This window comes from Aythya ferina (genome assembly GCF_964211825.1).
Source record: "Aythya ferina genome assembly, chromosome: 7".
Classification (NCBI taxonomy): domain Eukaryota; kingdom Metazoa; phylum Chordata; class Aves; order Anseriformes; family Anatidae; genus Aythya; species Aythya ferina.
The window spans coordinates 33,054,704-33,072,823 of record NC_140302.1 but is presented as its reverse complement, the minus strand read 5'-3'; the positions used below and the strand labels follow the sequence as shown (position 1 = coordinate 33,072,823).

Here is an 18,120-nt window from a genome sequence, read left to right as displayed (position 1 = left end):
CAATTACTAGCACTATTGTTAAAATTACTGTAAAAATACTTCTGCCATTTATTCTGAGATAAGATGTTGGATATAAAGCTTATTCTCAATTTTCTTTTGTCAGGCAAAAACACAAAAGAATGTTTGCCCTAGCAAAAATTCAGTTTGCTTTTCTCTGGGTCATCATCTCTGTACTGGGAGGGCTGACTTCAATTCCCCCAGCACAAGAAGGAACTGGACACAGGTCTCCCATGAGGGATGAGTGGGTTGTAATGAGTAAAGGGGGCTCCAGCTCTTGCATCTCGCCCTGTGTATAATCTGAATTCGCTAAATAATTGAAGAATGTAGGAGGAGAAGAAATGCTCCTGCCTAAGTAAGAAATCCTGGCCAGAAACGGGGAATTTGGGAGAAAGAGCTTGAAGCACTTCATGGTGCTCAGGTAGACAAAGAAGAGGACCCTGCTGTGAGGAGCCGATGCAGCCTCCCGTGCATTCACCTCACCTGAACTAGGTGCGTGGAAAGCTGACGGCCTGCAGATAAGCACCTCAAATGATAATTTAAAAGACTACCAAACTTAAGAAGAGAACAAAAAACCAACCTCAAGCTCATTTGCTTCAAGAGTCCAACCCTTGCTCCTCGCAGCCAACAAAATGTTTGGACGAGCCCTCCCCTCCAGACTCGCCCGCTGAGCAGCTCCCCTCTCCGGCCCAGCCCCTCGCTCTGCCGCTGATGGACTGTGGCCATGCGGCAGGTTTCACACCACCAGGAGCTGGCACGAACCCAGGGTGAATCGAGCTGTATTACACTTTCATCATACTTATTAAGCCAGCGTTGAAGTCAACCTAATTAAAAACTCTCCTCTTGGCTTTCCAGCAGTGGGGTCCAGCTGTTGCGCTAATGACGCGATGCGGCATCACCACAACCGTCTGCATCCATAATTATTGTCAGATACAGATCAAATAATCCCTCAAACGCTTCTGTGCTTCCTCCTTCCACCCAAACACACGCTTCATCACCACCATCCTGTCGAAGACAAAGGCGTGTGGCTGGCGAAGCAGGATCCCAGCTGGCCGGCGCTGCCTCTTGCTGCGTGCTGGGCTCGTTGGTTGCCCATATTTCTTATTCCTCTTAGTGAAACCTCTTTATTTAGCTGTATGGTATCGACTAGGAGCCCTGCTTCCGCTGCCCACAGCCCCCCAGTAACTCATCGAATTTGTGTGCAGCCACACACACAACCTATGAGATAAGCAACCTATAAGATAACCGGGAGTCAAATGGTTCATAAAACAAAAACGTTAAACCAAAATGTCACTTCTCTGAAGCATACGAACACCTAAGCTACAGTCTCACTGTTCTTAATTTCTTCAAAAGGTTTCAGAAACAAGCAAATGCTTTGTGTCGCCCTCCTACCTCTGAATTTTCCCTGCATTGCACAGCCCTCTCCTCTCGTACCACCCCCCCGTTGTATAACTGCATTCTGCATCATTTCGGAATGCGGAACGCAGCTCTGGCAGTTTGTGGCAATTTGCCTCCCATGGACAAATCTGATTTGCAAATGAAACATTTTCATCTCCACCACCCAATGGCTTTTAATACAGTTCACGCTGGCTATGAATGGTACAGTCAGTTTCCTATCTATTTGGGAATGCCCAAAAGAAAGGAGGGGGAGGTCTGGGACACAGGAAGAAGAGAATCGCATGTGACAGGGACGCACATGTGTATTCAGGGGATGAAGATAATCTACTGCAGTAATTAAAAACATGCTGCAATGCTGTTTAGCATATGCACTCTTTGTTCTCTCAGCACTTAACTTGTTTTGTCATCACAGATATTAAGATGAGAAAAAGGAAAGAAGATGGAGAACGAGTAATGCTGCTTGCTGCAGTGAAGAAGGAACTCTAAAGGAGAAACTGCCAGGACATCTCTTCTCCGTATTTTATTTTGTGGCATCAGTTTGTTGAACATCTTTCTAGTTTCTCATAAACTCATAGCATAAATCACAATCTTAAGGAGCACTCCTTAATGCATGAGTCCCAGAAATGCTTTAGGTGTCTCAAGCCATTTCCAAGACTTGTTTGTCACATCCCCAAAGGTTTAAATCAAGCTCGACAGCCTTTGCAATACAAGCACCAGACACGGACATTGCTTTGCCCCTGCTAAATGCAGCCACTACAGTGGGAAGTGGAAGATTTAAAGCATGGCAACGTTACACAGCTTTCCAAAGGAAGCGTAAGCCAGCTTTAGCCTGCTTAGAGTAAATTACCTTTACACAATTTAGCAATGTAATCAAGATGACTTGGCTTTTGGATGGGAAAAAAAGACAGCATAATAGGCAATTCAGTCTTAAACTGTTGAGCTGTCATTTGACAACCCAAACAAAGCTATTTTGGGATAAGGAGTGCCTCCTACTCCTCCATATTCTATTATTCAATTTGGAGAACAAAGAATACCTTTTTGGGGGGGAAGAGGGCAAAGCTTTTTGTTTCTGAAATGTCATATTCCCTCCTTAAACGTGACCTTGCCAAGATGTTCCATTTTTATGTGACTGTATTATCCATACACTCACACTCACTGCTCTGTTACTGTACCACAGAGCTAATATAAATATTTCTACTGTTCTAGGAGCTTTTTGTTCACTTTCTGCTTTAGGTGCCAATACAGATGAAATAGTATTTCGTTAACTGTCACTGCTAGCAGTGTGCAGTCAAGTGCCTGTACGTCGTACCTCCTTTTTCTAGGCATCTGACTCTGAAAAGCTCCTAAAATACTGGGAAGAGGGAATGAAATTTGATTCTAAAGGAAGAATTGGTGTTTTTTGGTTTTGTTTGTTTTTCCTAAAAAGCTCCTATTTTCTTTATTATTTGCCCAGTGTTATGGGCAGATTCTCTACTACTTTACTCCAGGAGGTGACAGAGTTTCTCCTCTCAGCACGGACAAGGGTCAGCACACACCAACAAATCTTCCAGGAAACAATTTATTGGCATCCATTCCTTGCCTCTGCTACCACAAACACCTCACCTCAGCTTCACCTTCCTCAGCAAGGTGTCCCACCCACGGCATGCTCCTTACCTGTGTCTTCCAAGGACAGCTGGGGCTTTATTTCTTGTTCTGCTAGGTCTGCTACAACTGCTGCCGCCGCTTCGGGGGGTGGCTGGGGTGGTGATGGTGGAGCCTTGACCGGTGTGGTGGACTCCGGGGTCTCAAATGCTTCTTCTGAGTCAGAGCTCCTGGGGAAAACCAAGCAAGAGAGAGTTTTCTTAACAGCCTGGACTAGTGAGGAGAGGGAAGATTCATGGCAGAGACACCAGCTATTGGGCTACCTCTGCGATCTCCAAAGGCAGCCCAGAAGGAGATATTACACCACCGTGTGGTTTCCAGAGCAGAATATCATGGCCACGATCTTGTCACTGCTTTGTGCTACAAAAATGAATGTGTATTTGGAAACAAATCCAGGCTGCAGAGCCTGCTTTTCAGTGTGAAGGAGGTTCAGCCACAAAGACAACACCAACACCCTTGTATCAGATAGATTCTGAAACTTTCCTTGGTGCAAGGGGACATAAATGAACACGGAAAAGGATCTTAAGAGTCATTTCACAGCTTCATTTAAAAAAAATGAAACACAAAACTTTAAAAACATCATCAAAGTTCTGTGTGTGCTCCTACAGGTGAGAGCACACGGAGATACCTGAGGTGCAGCTCATCCTTGGGTATCCTGCTTCCAGGGAAATAGATTTTACTTTTTTACACAATTTTCCCATAGCCCTCTTTAAACAGTAATTGTATAGGTTTATTAAAAAGGTGAGACGAGGTGTAAAATGCACAGTCCTGGTACTGTCAATAATCCTTTTCTAGCACTGTGGGCTCACACAGCCACAAGCAACAGAAGGATCCCAGTGGGTTGGTGTCAGCCCAGTGGGGAAACAGCAGTACCCCAAACGGAGCCAGTCAAAGGAAATGCAGGCCTGAAAAGGAACACCTGTAGGAAATGATGGGAAACCTAAATGATAAGTGAAGATCTAAATCACGTAAGGACAAAGAACTTCTGGAAATAAGGCTACACCGTAGTTAGTCAACATAACGTTTTCTCCTCCTGCCACAGAAGTGCTTCAGGAAACAAAGTTGAAGAACCAAACAGAAACAGAATTTGGTATTTTTCTTGTAGAAAAATGTTTCCTGTCATAAAAGTAAACCTAGAAAGTTATCATCTAAACCAACAACATTAAAAGTAATTCATCCCTCTTGTGTTTTCACGTGATTCTCACTGCCTGAGCTTCAGCACAGCTTCGTTTTGCCAATATTCAGTAATCTCAGCACAATTCTGATCCCATACTTCTAATTTTCACCTGCACCCCTCCATAAGCAGCAATGTAATCAGTAAAAACTTTCTTAACCTTAATTCAAATGCAGCCGAGTTTGTTATGAGGGGCGGTCATGATAGCAAAGCTTGGTATATAACACAGAGGTGGGAAGGGAAGCTCCACACCAGGGAACTGTTCGTTGTCATCACCTGAAGGGTGGCAAAGAGCATAAAGCCTGGGAGCATAGCCCAGGACTGTGCTCCAAGGTCTACATCATGTATCTCCTGGGAAAATGAGAACTTGTGCTGAACTGGGTCGGTTTTCCTTAGAGAAAACACGGGATGGTCTCTCCCGCGTAGGATATTTTTAAGACTGTAATTGTACTTTCAAACTGTAACAAAAGATTTTCCCAGAACAACAGGATTTCCTGTGAAAAGGAAATTACGAATAGAACTGGCTGAAATGTGTAATGTCTTTTCTCTGAAAAGTACAGAAGTGCACAGAAAAATAAATAAGGCTGCTGCAAAGTCCCTGGTGCAGAAGAGCTTGCCAGGCGGCAGCAGGCGCGGACCCAGCTCTCGTGGAGGGAAGAGCCCCTTCTGTCCTCTTGACCATTATCCTGAAGCTCCAGCCGAGGACGAGGCAGGGTGAGATGGGACATGTGGGGTTTAGAGGTGGAGAATTCGTTTGCTGGTCCTGGCTCATAATGGGGAGAATGGGCCTGCAAGTGCGGAGTCCAAACAGTTAAAAGCTATGGGGTGGAACATAAGTTATCAGGGCAAGCTCACGCTGATTTCCGAGGGTGGCTACAAGGACGTGTGAGCGTATCTCATATCTTTCTATCTGCATCCTTTGTTTTTTGTATGTAATGGGGGAAAAAAAAATAAAAATCTAGATTGTAGAAGCTACAAAATGACTAGAAGTACTCTCACAGTCCTCTTTCACCTCTCCAAAGATGGCCAGTAAACAGTAAATGGGAAGGCAGCCGGTGAGCAGTGAGTGCAGTGCACACAGGCAGGGAGAGGAGCTGGGGAGAACCAAACACCACGGCCATCCTACGGGACCAGTTGCGGCATAGGGGTGCTCCTGCTCTCACCTGGAGGCTTGGAGCAACTGAAGGCAGTCCCCAGGGTTGACTTCTCTTTGTCCCCTTTGGCCTTGTGGAAATCCAGCCCCAGAAGTTACATTACCTTCGTTTTTGTAGACCACAGACACTTATAATTTTAAGTCCTTCACTTCAGAATGAAAAATAGCCTTTCTGTCACTGCAGCTGGAAAGCAATCAGCACACAAGGATGAGATTTCTTCCTGCCATGCCTCTCCTCGCTGTTTGGGAGAGGGGATGGAGCTGCTCCCCACCAGCTCGTGGAATCACAAGGAGCAACATCAAGACTGGCTTCAGGGCTTAGCTCCATCACAGCCAAGCTGAACATCCTCCATCCATCTATATTCAAACTGGTGTATTTCCTTCCAAACTTAGCACTTTGGACAAAATACAATAAATAGGTGAGGTTGATGGTTGGACTTAATGACCTGGAAGGCCTTTTCCAACCTACGTGACTCTAAACTTGCCTTGTTATTGCAGCTTGGCCCAGTTTAGTTGTAGTCTCTCAAGCACACCATGCAGACTGCCAGCAAAACCTGGACCTTGAGAATCGAACAACAAATAAAGTGCTCAAAGCACACCCATCTGTCACCAGAGGGACATTCAAGAATCACCCAAGGCTTGGGTCCTGCTGCTGGATGAGCTGGCATACACCACGATGGACTGGGAGTCCCAAAGCTGTGCAATGAGGGACCCAAATGAGCAAACACGGCGGTGATGTACAAACCATGAGCAAATACAGCTCATAAGCATGAGCTGTGGCACCACCTAAAGGCAAAGCACAGATTCCAGTAGACCTGGCAACCCAAAGCATCAAAAGCGATTAGATCATAGTTAGGATACAAATTTCACATCAGTATTTACTGAATGATTTATACACTGTGAGAGGAATCTAAATCAGCAAGAAAAAAAAAAAAAAAGCAGCTTCTTAAGATGCTCAGTTTAGTAGTGAAGATGAATTTTGGTTTTCATTCCTGTAATCCCACTGGGAGATGCGCTGGAAGTAAAAAGGAGGAAGGAGTTCCGTAGTCTCACCTCCATCGATCACTTTCAGAGATGATCCTCATAAAAGCTGCATGAATAATTCAGGTCTGTTTTCCGATGAGATCAGAGCCGAGGATGGAGGACTGGCTGTACACTGCTGAGGTCAATCTGTCTTGCACATTACTTAAACGGGCACATATACTCATCCTATCCTGGCAAAGCCAGAGATAGAAAGATTTGAAAAGACACTCAGTAGCTTCAAGCTTTCAAGTCCATACAGCCACAGAGGCGAGGCGCTCAGAGATGTGCATTAATTTCAGTCAAGCTCTTCCACCGCGAACAGTCTGATAAAACCTTCTCAAATTTCCTGCTCCCATTTTTCACAGTTAAATTGATCTTATCCCGTAGAGGTCTTAAAAAAATAAAACGAGAAAAAGAACACGGAGACAGCATGTTTCAGTGGCAGTCTCAAGCCTGAAGATAAATCCAACTCTTAGCTGTGCCACTCAAGTGCTGCATGGACGGGGTCTTGGTCAATCCACTTCTGCATCTGCCTCAAGCCTGCCTCACCCACCCAGGCTGTGAATTCTTTGTGGCACGAACAGCTTATCGCTGTGAATCTGTGCTGATTCAGAGGAAAACAAAAATTGAAGACTGCTAAACTGGTACATATTGAATTTGAGCTTTTTTCTTGTTCTATTTATAAAAAATTCAATAACGAACTCTCTCTATAATTCATCTTGTGGTATTTTTCATGCTGCAGTTACACAACCCGGTAGCAGATGTATATCATCTCCTTTCTCCCTTTCTTCCTTCAGACTTTCAATGTTGTTCAGGGTCATAACTCCAAACCAGCACGAGAGCCCCAACTGCACAGCCCCTCCTGGAGATCAAGCTACCACTTCAGGCCAGCAGCCTTACCTGACCCTAGGGCCTACTCACAGCGAACAAGAATAGCGTATGTTACAACAAAAGGTCAATTTTTTCATCCCAGCACAAGGTTAGAGTAATATCAAAAACGTTTCAGCTTTGTGCTGTCATTTCTGTATGGTATTTGCCTACTCGGTGACTCCAGGCCAACGCAGGGCTCCACATTAATCAGCTGCTCTTAACGTGGTACTTGTCGGCTGGGCCATTCGTCACCTACCCACTCTGAGGAACAAATAACATCACAGATTTTAAATGTTAACATTAAATTGGCATGGCAGCATACAAAAATCATGTCGGACATAGCAGTAGATTCATTTGGTTAAGTGTTAATTATTAATATTTGGTACCTGAATTAGTCTTCCTGTCATCCACGGATCTGTTAAACTCATGGCATTGAAATGCACCACAAACAGTGCTAGGCATACACCTCACAAATGGTATTTCCCTTCTCTCTAGCAAAACACACCATTAAAATGACCAAACTTCTCAGATATAATTCAACACTACCAACAGCACCAAGAGCATTTCACACAGAGAAGAGCAAAACCATCATCTTTAGCCAAGCCGACCAAAGCTGAAGGGTCAGTGACTTATCGGGGACCACTTACAGCCACCTGCCCTTCCCCTCCCTGTCCCCACGGGGAAGGCTCTCAGCATGGGATGTGAGCACGTCAGGAGCTGGGGAGGCACAAACATGTCACTTACATGTCCCCGGCCTCCACTTACAAGACAGTTCCTTTAGGGACACGTTTCTGGCCATTAACTATTGATGGACTTCCCTCACGCTGCTCTAAGGATATCCAGCAGCAGGATCATCTAACCTACAATTAAATAAATCACGCACAGAGCATCACTACCGGTTCGTACCCGCAGGATGAGGACCAAGCCTCAGGACTCATACCCATAAAATAAGGCCTGGTACCCAGGAGGAAAGCAGAGGAAAACCAAACACATTGTTCTCCCAGGGTTTGCTCCAGCAAAATGCAAAGTGTCCAACTGTGATGGAAATCGATGGGAATTCATAGTTTTCTAGGGCTGAATCTGTATGAGGGATGTACCTCACCTTCTGGGGGAAGGCTGCCTGCTGTACAGCACGAGGTTTATGTATGGTATATGTATGCATACATCCCAGAAAAGACAATGATGCCCCTAGCTACTTGCCTGCCTTGCAACACTGGAGGAATGTTTTATAGGCTTCCGACTTGCAAAGTCTGACCGTCAAGACAAAACTGTAATTTCAGCACAGGATTGTTTCAGCTTGGACTATATAGCTGGAAAGTAATTTCAGTCTCACTTTATGACATCCCTAACCGCTGCCCTGTAGACCTTTTTTGTTTTTACTTGAAAACTGGGCATGGTTCAGTGAAAAATGGGTACAACAGCAGCTTCTTGAATCACAAAAAATTAAAATAATTTTCGAGAAGTTATCCCTCAACTGGGAGGAAGTCAATTTCCTAGGTATTTTCATTCTTTATCCTGCTATCTTACAGATACATTAAAGTCCTAATAAAGACTAAATTGTAGGACAAAAAAAAAAAAAAAGTGTATTTTTTCTTTCAATAAAGGTTTCTGTGATTTTTTTTTTGAGAAATTTGTAAATACTGCAGAATTGGGAGACTTAAATAGGAATTGTGTCTTGCTTTCAGGGGTTCCTATCGCAGAAGCTGCACAAAACCAGCTACAGCTTCTTCCTCGACAGAGGCATTTGCCCATATAAGACCAGGACAACGCCACGTGATCGGTTTATGGCTGGAGCTGTGACACGGCAGCAAAGCATTCCTTGCAGTTCTCGCTTAAAAAAATAGAGGTTTTATCAAATAAATCCCATTCTGCTGAACTGACAGAGACCTACTTTAGCACAATGCAATTACACAGGAACTCATATCGTCACAGATGTGTGCAGGAAGCAGGGCTGGCACTCCTCTCCAGAGAAGGATTTTAAGCTGATTTCAGCATAAATATTCCTACAAGACCCACTCAAAACATGGTTGCCCAGGAAAATAATCAATTCTCCATCGAAGGCGACGCCTCCCAGCCCATCAGCGATGTGCCCTGACAAGCACACGGCTTAATTTAGAGACACAGGGGAGGGAGAGCATCGTGCATCACCCCGGGAGCAGCCAGGGCTGCTTCCCTCCTTTGTGCAGCTCCTTGCTTCTCCCCCAGGCTGCGAGCCAGGGCGTGATGCCCTCTCTGTTGTCTCGGCACAAAGCAGAGAGCTCGGCTGAAGCATTAATGATGTACACCTGCGGAAACACGGTGCAAACACGCAAACAGGGCTCAGATCTTCACAGCCGCTGCTCTAACCCTCCCGGGTGACTTCACATCCGATCTGCAGCTCGATGTCCTCGACAGCAGTGTTGGAACTGACATGTAGGGATCTGCCTTTTTTTTTTTGGATAGGTGAGAAAACAGAAATAAAACGTCCTGGCTGCAAATCGCAATGTGGGACTTCAGCCGTGGAAAATAAATAACACCTCGTGTGCTGCCCAAACCACACAGGTCAGGCTGGAAACGTGTTTTCTACGAGAGGTTACAAAAAGAAACATGGATCTCTTAAAAATTAATCGCTTACTATAAAAAGGGTAATTTTTCTTCATAGGATGATTGCATTTGGAGAACAGGACTAGAATCGCAGCAGAGAAGGATGAAAAGGACACAATTAATTTAAAGTTAATGCTGATTTCTGCGTTTTACCTATTGCATTACAAGTAATCTCTCCATAAATCTTTCCAGGAGGGGAGAAGGAATTATTTCTCCTGCTTTTCCTGCTTGTTTATTCAGTGATTTGGAGAGCACTCTGTGCAGAAGCCAAACTCGCACTCCCCCAGCAAAGCCATTTCCTGCTTTCACGCAGCAACCAGAAAGAAATGTCTCGAGCTGTGGGAAGCCACATCTGAAAGGGAAGATTGAGGGATATAACATTGCATCCTTACAGCAGCACTTCAAACTACTTAACTCATTTTTCTAACTGATTAGCGAGAAGTTCTCTGCATTGATTTAAATCACATTAAGTTTTGTTTTTTTTTTTTTTTTCCTTTTTATGGCTTTTCCTGAGACGTAACGGAGTGTTTTCGACACTGCTGCAATAAATGAATAATGAAATGAATTCCCAGTCTTGCTGGCCAGCCTTCCCCTTCCACAGACTTTAGTCTGAATAATGAAAACCTCCACTCGGCAGGAACAGGACGTAGAACTGAAGGATCTGCACATCTTTTAATCTCTGCGCTCTTCTCAGGCAGCTGCTTTATTCTCCGAGGAACAACAGGGAAATACCATTTAATTAAAGACACTCACCCTCAGACATCACAACACCAAACATCCTCGTGTGTTCCTAACTAACCAGAGGCTGCTGAATGTTCAAATACGTAAATCTCATAAGGGATGAGGAGAAGCCGTGAAGATCCTCCAATATCCAAGGTGAAATGCTCCCCACAAACACAGGTATCACCATTTGATGCACAGCGATCCCTATCAGCGCTGTATTTTGTTCTGAGATTCACCCTGACAGATCAGGGACTGGTAGTTGCTGTTTAAGTATTTAATACCCATGACAAATACCTTTCCCCCGCCTTTAGTAGCAAGCTCTGAAGTTTTAATCCAGGAAACAACATCCTGTTAACTACATCCTTGGAAAGCAAGCCGGCTGCCTGCGCTCGCCGCTACACAGCATCATGCGAGGGCTCCGAGGGAAAATAATCAATAATTCATTGGGAGCCAGAGCCGTACGTCTGAAATTGCTTTGCTGATTGCAGCTACCCCTTGAATCCTACCAGGCTTTCCCCAGCCATGTCTCCGCTCAGCCACACAGCCCATAAGCAGCAGCAGGAGATGAAACAGCGACCGGGAAGTGCAGAGGTGAACGTGTGGTACCTGTAATCCCCGAGGGACCGGCTGGAGATTTGGGAAAGCAGCTCCTTTCAGAAAAGAGGCAAGGACTACACAGAGGATGGAGAAGGGGAGAGTCAGGGGGTCCTTTTGGCAACGGGGAAGAGGGGAGCAAAGAGCCCCTGTGCCCCATGTTGGGCCTGTCTCACCCAGTGGCTGTGCAGAGCTAACCTCTTGTCCTCTGCTCTGGGCTACGAACAGCCAGGGAGCAATGGAGCAGTAATAAAACACTTGGTGGGCAACACCTATCTCACCTTCTGACTTGAGGTGGGTGTGGGACGGGTGCTGATGCTCCAGACGGGTCTGGCAGGCAGATTTCTCCTTGACTTGAGCTTTAGCTCGGCTGGGCGACACCACGGCACCCAACCTCTGCTGCCCAGCTCTAAAGGGGCAAGGTCCGGACTTCAGTGGTACCCAAAGGAGCTCGGATCCCTCACTCATCCTTCCCCTCCTTTAGCAAGGAAAACCTTCTCCCAGCACAACACTGGGCTCGTTTTTAATGAGGGCAGCGAACCGTTAACAAGCCCAATAAACGCACATTTCCGTGCTGGGAGCAGATCAAAACTCAAAAGCAGGAGCTGAGTGTAGCTGCTGCTACGTTTCAGATACAATCTCATCTATATTTAGCCCTAGAAACACGCTGCTTTTGTTTAGAAAAACCTTATCTTGTTCATTTGCACATAATTCTAGGGATCCTGTTTAACCTAAACCCATGAAATTTGCCATGGGAAGTCCCAGATTTTCCCAATTTTTCCTTTTCATCCCAACAGAAGGGATGACCCCAATGCCCTCTCTGGAAGGCAAGAGGCTCCCAAACGCCCACTCAGCTCCTTAACCCAACCCCAGAGCTGCGGGATCGGAGCTGTAAGAAGCCTTACTGAGGGAAAGGGATGAACGTAAATCCAGGAGAGCCCTACAATTACCCGGAGGGCTCTGGCAGAGATCCATACTTTCTCAACCCCAAATTTGCCCACTTCATGTGTGAAGTTTTTCAACAGCCTACCGTGCCAACTGCTCTTCGGTTTCTGGAGCTCAGGAGGGATGGTGCTGTCTTAATGCCACCACTGATGAAGGTTCTCGGGCCAAAATGTGCCTTAAAAGAAATCTCTGAGATCTCAGAACTGTGGTGGGAAATGGGAACCCATGGAAATAAAAACATTCAGTTTTTTCCACTGAGCCAACTCTCTGGTGCTACGGGGAGAACAACACACGATATCCACAGGCTGCTACTAAATTCAGATGGCTGCTTCAAAGCATTTAAGGAGCTAATGGGAAATGACATTTTATTTTTTACTTATCTAGAAAGCTTTTCCATCGTAAAAATAGCATTTTTCGTTTGTTTCTCACCGCAGAGGAACCCCAAGTTTTTTCTTAGACACTCCCACTTCCCCAAAGAAAACGCCAACTGCACTGAAATTCCAGTTAAAGCTCTGCCTTTTGCCACTGGGAAGTCAAAACTGGGCAGCATAAGAAGTTTGTTAGGAAGCTAAATCCTTACAAAGTATCAGAGATGGATAAGGAAATGGTATCTATTGGTAACAGATGGCATCCAAAGCACTAGCAAATACAAAAACTCCCTATCAGCGCAAGGTCTTAAAACAAAGGAAGCACGTCCCTAACAGACAGAACTCATTTTGGTGTAAGAAAAACTCAAAAGCACCCAGCCTGTTACCTCTAAAGCTCCCAGTACCAAAGAGCATCTTTGATTTATATCTAACAAGCGGTTGCTTTGGCTGCTGGGTCAAGCAAAGCAAAAGGCAGAAGCAGAGGGAAGTGTCAGGCACCAGGCACGTGCAGGAATGCCTCTTCATTCACGTTTTTACTGCTTCCCATCAGTTCGTATTTCCCAGTTTCCCTCTGTGTCACAATGCATAATGGATGGCAGCAGCCCCAGTACGCACCGTGTAGGGCACACCATTTAGTCCAGGGAGCCCTATAATATCCACGTATTTGCCAGATGTGTGGTGTGCCTCGCTAATGGAGGGGTGAGCCATTCTGGGGTCTTTTTATTTTGTCTTCAAGTCTACGTGTGACCTGCCTGCATCTGCTGACAGCTGCAGCGGTTGATGTAGTACCCATTCATATCAAAAGCAGCGCTGTCGCTGACTTCAGAGACGAGATCCTTTGGGCTCGAATGAGGGAGGCTGGAATAAAAAGCAGGAAAGCTTGACAGAAGAATTTGCCTGTTACTTCTGGTTCGTTTTCTCACAAGTAAAACACCCCCGTGTCTCCCAGCAATTTCCCCGACTTGGTAGACAAAGCCAGCAGGTAGAGCGTGCTCTCCACATTGCCAAGGATGCCGACCGGTGGCTGTCAATTGGAGTTTTAAAAATAATAATAAATATGTAGAAGGCTGACAACAGGCAGGACTGGCTGTCAAGAAGGGATTAAGTTGAACTAAATACTATTACAGTAACAGAAGCCTCCCCTCCTTCCCAAAGACCCAAACTCCTTCAATGCTTTCAATATCTTCCCAGTCTTGTATCTATTCGTTGAGGTGACTTCCCTACACTTCAGGCTATAAAACTGTGCAAATATTTAACCAAACTGGTTTCCTTCTGACTTTTAAGAGCCATACGGTGGGTTCCTCTAGGTTTTATGGATAGAAAAGCACAAAAGCTGGTAGCCAGCAAGGGCTGCACTTCTTGTGCATATGCAGACGACTTCTGTGCGCAGCTGTACGCACACCCACGCACAGAGCAGCTCACACCAGCCTGAGCCAACCTCGCTTAAATTTTGCCCAGTCCTTCAAGCAACCAGCACCGAAACCAGCTAACAACAACCCACGAGGGCAGCAGCTTGGCCTGCTACCACCCATCAGTAACATTCAATTTCCTTCTCGGAGTCCGATCCAGCTCCCAGCGAGGTCAGCGGGCATCTCACCGCTCCCTTCGGCGGGAGCTGGCTCAGCCTCCAGTCATTTTCCCCTTGGATGGGCAGGGGATGCAAATGGTACAGAAGCAGCAGGTAGAGCTGATGGGAGGCAATAACACGGCCCCAGCCCTTTGGCTGGCCAAGAAATGTGTGCTGAATGTCAGTCCCATCCAGGTGCTGCAAGGACAGCAGCTGTGATACTCCGCAGAGCGAGGTGCGGTTCGTGCCCGGGGAAAGGAGCCTCTCCACCAGAGGAAAAATAAACCAAGCTGAGAGCTAGATCTAAATCACCAACATTTAAACACCTACCGAGACTTCCAGCTTTCTGATGCTGACAGAGCGTTACCTAGAGACAGAACTGTAGTGCTGTTAAAAAGGGAAGCAGGGACGAGCAGGCAGCAGCGGGTGCCGAGCCAAAGGCTGCCCCCGGCCCCAGCAGGAGCCGCTTGCAGGGTGCCCGAGGTGAGGGTGCGTGCACAGAAACATCCTCACGCTGCCACCTCCTTCACTTCAGCTGCTCCTGATTGAAACCCGGCCTCCATTTAGCTCAATCCACGGCCACCGGGGCGCCTACTGCAGATTGCAACGCACATGACAGCGCTGATAATGTCAACAGCCAGCTCTGAACCACGCCACTTTCATCTGCAGTTAACTTCTATCGGCACCGGCCTCCCTTGGGCTTTCCCTTTTTATCATTCAAAATAGACTTTTTTCTCCCCCCCTTTTTTTTTTATTTATTTATTAAATAAAAGGGTAATTGCCTACTGCCAGTGACTGAGCTGCCAACCATCCACAACGCACAGCAGAGCACCCAGGGCTGTCAGCACTCACCCTGTTTTTATTACAAATATTTTTATGTCTAATCATGGACACCCTCTAAAGCTTTAACCTAGATCCCTTCTCCACCCAAATTCTACCATCGGTCTCCAGGACTTTCACTAAGATTGAGTGAAGAGGCCTGTCCTAGGACACTTCACAGGAAACTCCCAAAACAGCAGATACCGAAGGAAATTGTCTCCGTACTTTTTTGGTGCTAATGAATTTTGGGTGCCAAATTCCAGCAATGACTTCTGATTGACACCCCTTTCACCTAATGAACCCAGGGCAGCCAACCCAGCTGGGCATTGCCTTTGTCATGAAGCTACATCCTTTATTATCAAGCTGTCCCGTTCAGCAGGCAGCCTCTGCCCATCCCCAAAATGCCCCCTGCGGGATGCTGCAGCCCCACAGGCCCTTACCCAACCTGCCTGGGACTCGCTTGGGTGTGCAAAGCAAGTTAAGTGTAACCTCATTAAAAAAACCCTTGGTAAAGTTACAGTTCTCAGAGTATGAACCAGGACCTCAGAGCAGATTGCCATGGCATCCTGCAAAGAGATTCTTATTTTGGGAAACCAGGCCTGCGCTTTCTCAAGGATAAAGAAACATCTCCTGGCTTGCCTTACCTTAAAGAGTGTCTCGTTGGAATGAAGAGAGGACGCGAGTATTTATTTGAGGACTCTCAGTATTTATTTAAGATGAGTAATAGCTTTCACCAACTCTTCCTGAGAATATCAACAGTTACTGAATGACGTCTGTGCTAAAAGTGTATCCGTTGGTTACACGGGGCCTAAAAGGCTCACATCCAAAGCCCACAGCACAACCTAACTGCAGAAGATGAGCATATTCAAATGTGAGTCACCAAAGGAGGTGACAATGTCATTCACTCGAGTGCCATAACAAAAACCACATAGCCTGGTCGATACGTTCTTCAACAGAGTCAATTCTTAAAAGGCTGTGAAAATTGCATGGAAAACACACCCAACACTGCTTCACCTGCGTTGCTTTTATTGCCCAGTGCTCGGATCACCATTGAAAACACACCCAGTTAGTGCAGACAAAAATGTAATTTTCAGTGCTTTAAAGACGGGGAGGCATCAGCTCATCCCCGTGTGCCATTAAACAGAAGCTGTACGAAGCCGTGGTGGTGCTGTGCACAAGGGAGCTACGTAGAAAAAAAACAAAAGCTTAATTGGTGAAGCTGCACATCAGGGGAACAAAGGATGCAGAAATGCTGGTAGGCCTGCATCTTCCAACCCCAACAAGCCAGAATCCAGCCAAGCTCTGTGCTGGTATGCTGGGAGGTGACAAAAGGGAGCACAAACCTACCTGTAAGGCCTATCGGAGGCAGAGCTATCAGGTACTGCTCCATCGTTCCCCCTCGACTCTGAAGCACTGATCTCAAACAGACAAATGATGCCTCAAATCTTATCACAGCCACCTTAATAAGCAGGCATCACATTACGTTTTTAAGACCTACGTGAGGCTGGTTTGTATGTTAGCTCCAGTGGATATAACGGGAACTTACTGAAATAGATGATCAGAAATTAACTCCGTGCTCAGACATGTTGGATAAACGGGATCCCTGTGACTGAAAGGCCAGCAAGGGACAAAGCAATTCTTCTGAAACCCTTTCAGAGGTAAAGTCCCTGCCCCAGCACGCCAGCTGACTGCTTTGGGGTGGAGGTCAGGGAGAAGAGACTGTCAGCTACGTGAACCGATAAAACCTCGACCAACAAATGACCAAACCCTATTTCTACCTGGGAAATGAGTCGGCTATTTCTGCATGCACACACATATTTGTGCACCTCCATACATGCTGTAGCCATGGGGAAAAAGTGGTAATTCGTTCTCAATACCCGATAATTGCCTGCTTTTCCCTCCCCCTCCCAGCCCCAAATGAATCTCATTCCCAGCTGGCCTTCAGCGAGCAGAGATCTACGGACACCTTGCTATCCTGATTCATCTGAGGCCGTAACGCCAAGACAGGGCTGATGCTGGCAAGGGTGATGTGACCCGAAAAACAGCATCTGCACGGAGAAAAGCAGAGGGAATCTCCGAGAAACCAGAGAAATGCAGCTCCACGCTGCGCATGTTAAGCAGAAAACACAGCGCCGGTGGGGTTAGGAGGGGGAAGGGGTGGCTTTTTGTTCGCTGTAAGTGGTCATTGTGTTTGATTGATTACGCACCCAAAACATGAAAAGACAAACCATATGGTGCGCAGCCACCGCTCCACACCACCCAACCCAGGCGGCCGGCCCGAGCGAGGCGCCTTGCGACGAGGCAAGCCTTACAAAAGGCACCTCGCTCGCCACGGCCCCCCAAAACCCCGGCGATGCCCCCAGCTGAACGCAATTAGCACCAAACAAAGGCGGCGGCCGCAAAGTCAGCCTGGCCGCAGGGCCCAGCAGCCCGGAGAAAAGGCGAGCGGAGGGAACGCGGACTTACATCGCCTCTGACGGCTCCCGGATCAGGCTACCTGGCTGTGCCTGCTGCAGCGACTGCGAGCCTCCCATCCTCAGCGTGCCCTGGGCTCGAGGCTGGACGCGAGCAAGGCCGGCTCCCTCGGCAGTCCCTGCAGCGAGAAGCCCCGAGAGCTCCGGCTGTGCAGAGGCTGCGGTGCTGCAGTGCAGATGGGAACAGCTGCTTGCATCAGTGGCAGCCCGAGCAGGAACACTTCGGCAGCAGCCTCTCTTCTCTGAAACGTTGCCAGTTATTTTATTTATTTATTTATTTATATATTTTTTTTTTTCCCCGTCCAGATGAACGCTGTTTAGAAAATAAAATGAAATCCCGGCCGCTCTGACAGGCTGATCATCTGCTAAACATCAGCGGTCCGCGCGCGGCCACGCTGCAAAGCGCCTCCAGCCCGGGGCTGCCGGCTATTGAAACCGCCTTCGACAACGATAAAAAAAAAAAAAAATAAAAAAAAAAAAAAAAAAAGAAAAACAGAAGAAGAAAAGCAGACCCTCCCTTTAAGCACACATTGTCAGCTACTGTGGCTCCCTGAGGACCTCCAGGCAGGACCATTACATTGTGTTGACTCAGCTGATTTGAAATGCAAATGCACGTGTGGCCGGGACGCTGCGCATGCATTTCCCTTGGGTGAGAGGCGAGTTGGACAGATCGGGAGGGCTGCGGAGGGGATTAAGGAGCGGCGCGGCCGCTTTTTTCGTGGCAGCGAACGAGCTCATCCCTCTGGCAGAAATGGAACCGTCCATGAGGGACGGAGGGAGAATATCATGAG

At 46.8% G+C, this 18,120-nt stretch overlaps 1 protein-coding gene across 12 annotated transcripts in view; it reads right to left on the bottom strand.

Annotated features, from left to right (window-relative positions):
- The window catches only part of TACC2 (transforming acidic coiled-coil containing protein 2), a 124,648-nt gene that overhangs the window by 37,582 nt on the left and 68,946 nt on the right, over nt 1-18,120 (bottom strand). For 9 of the 12 annotated variants that reach the window (XM_084526819.1, XM_084526827.1, XM_084526823.1 and 6 more), the window contains one exon: nt 3,049-3,206. In XM_084526819.1, coding sequence (XP_084382945.1) covers nt 3,049-3,206 — 158 coding nt within the window. Of the gene's footprint in view, nt 1-3,048; nt 3,207-17,321; nt 17,731-18,120 lie in introns of those variants that run through there. The other 3 variants (XM_084526820.1, XM_084526821.1, XM_084526822.1) reach the window with 3 other exon arrangements.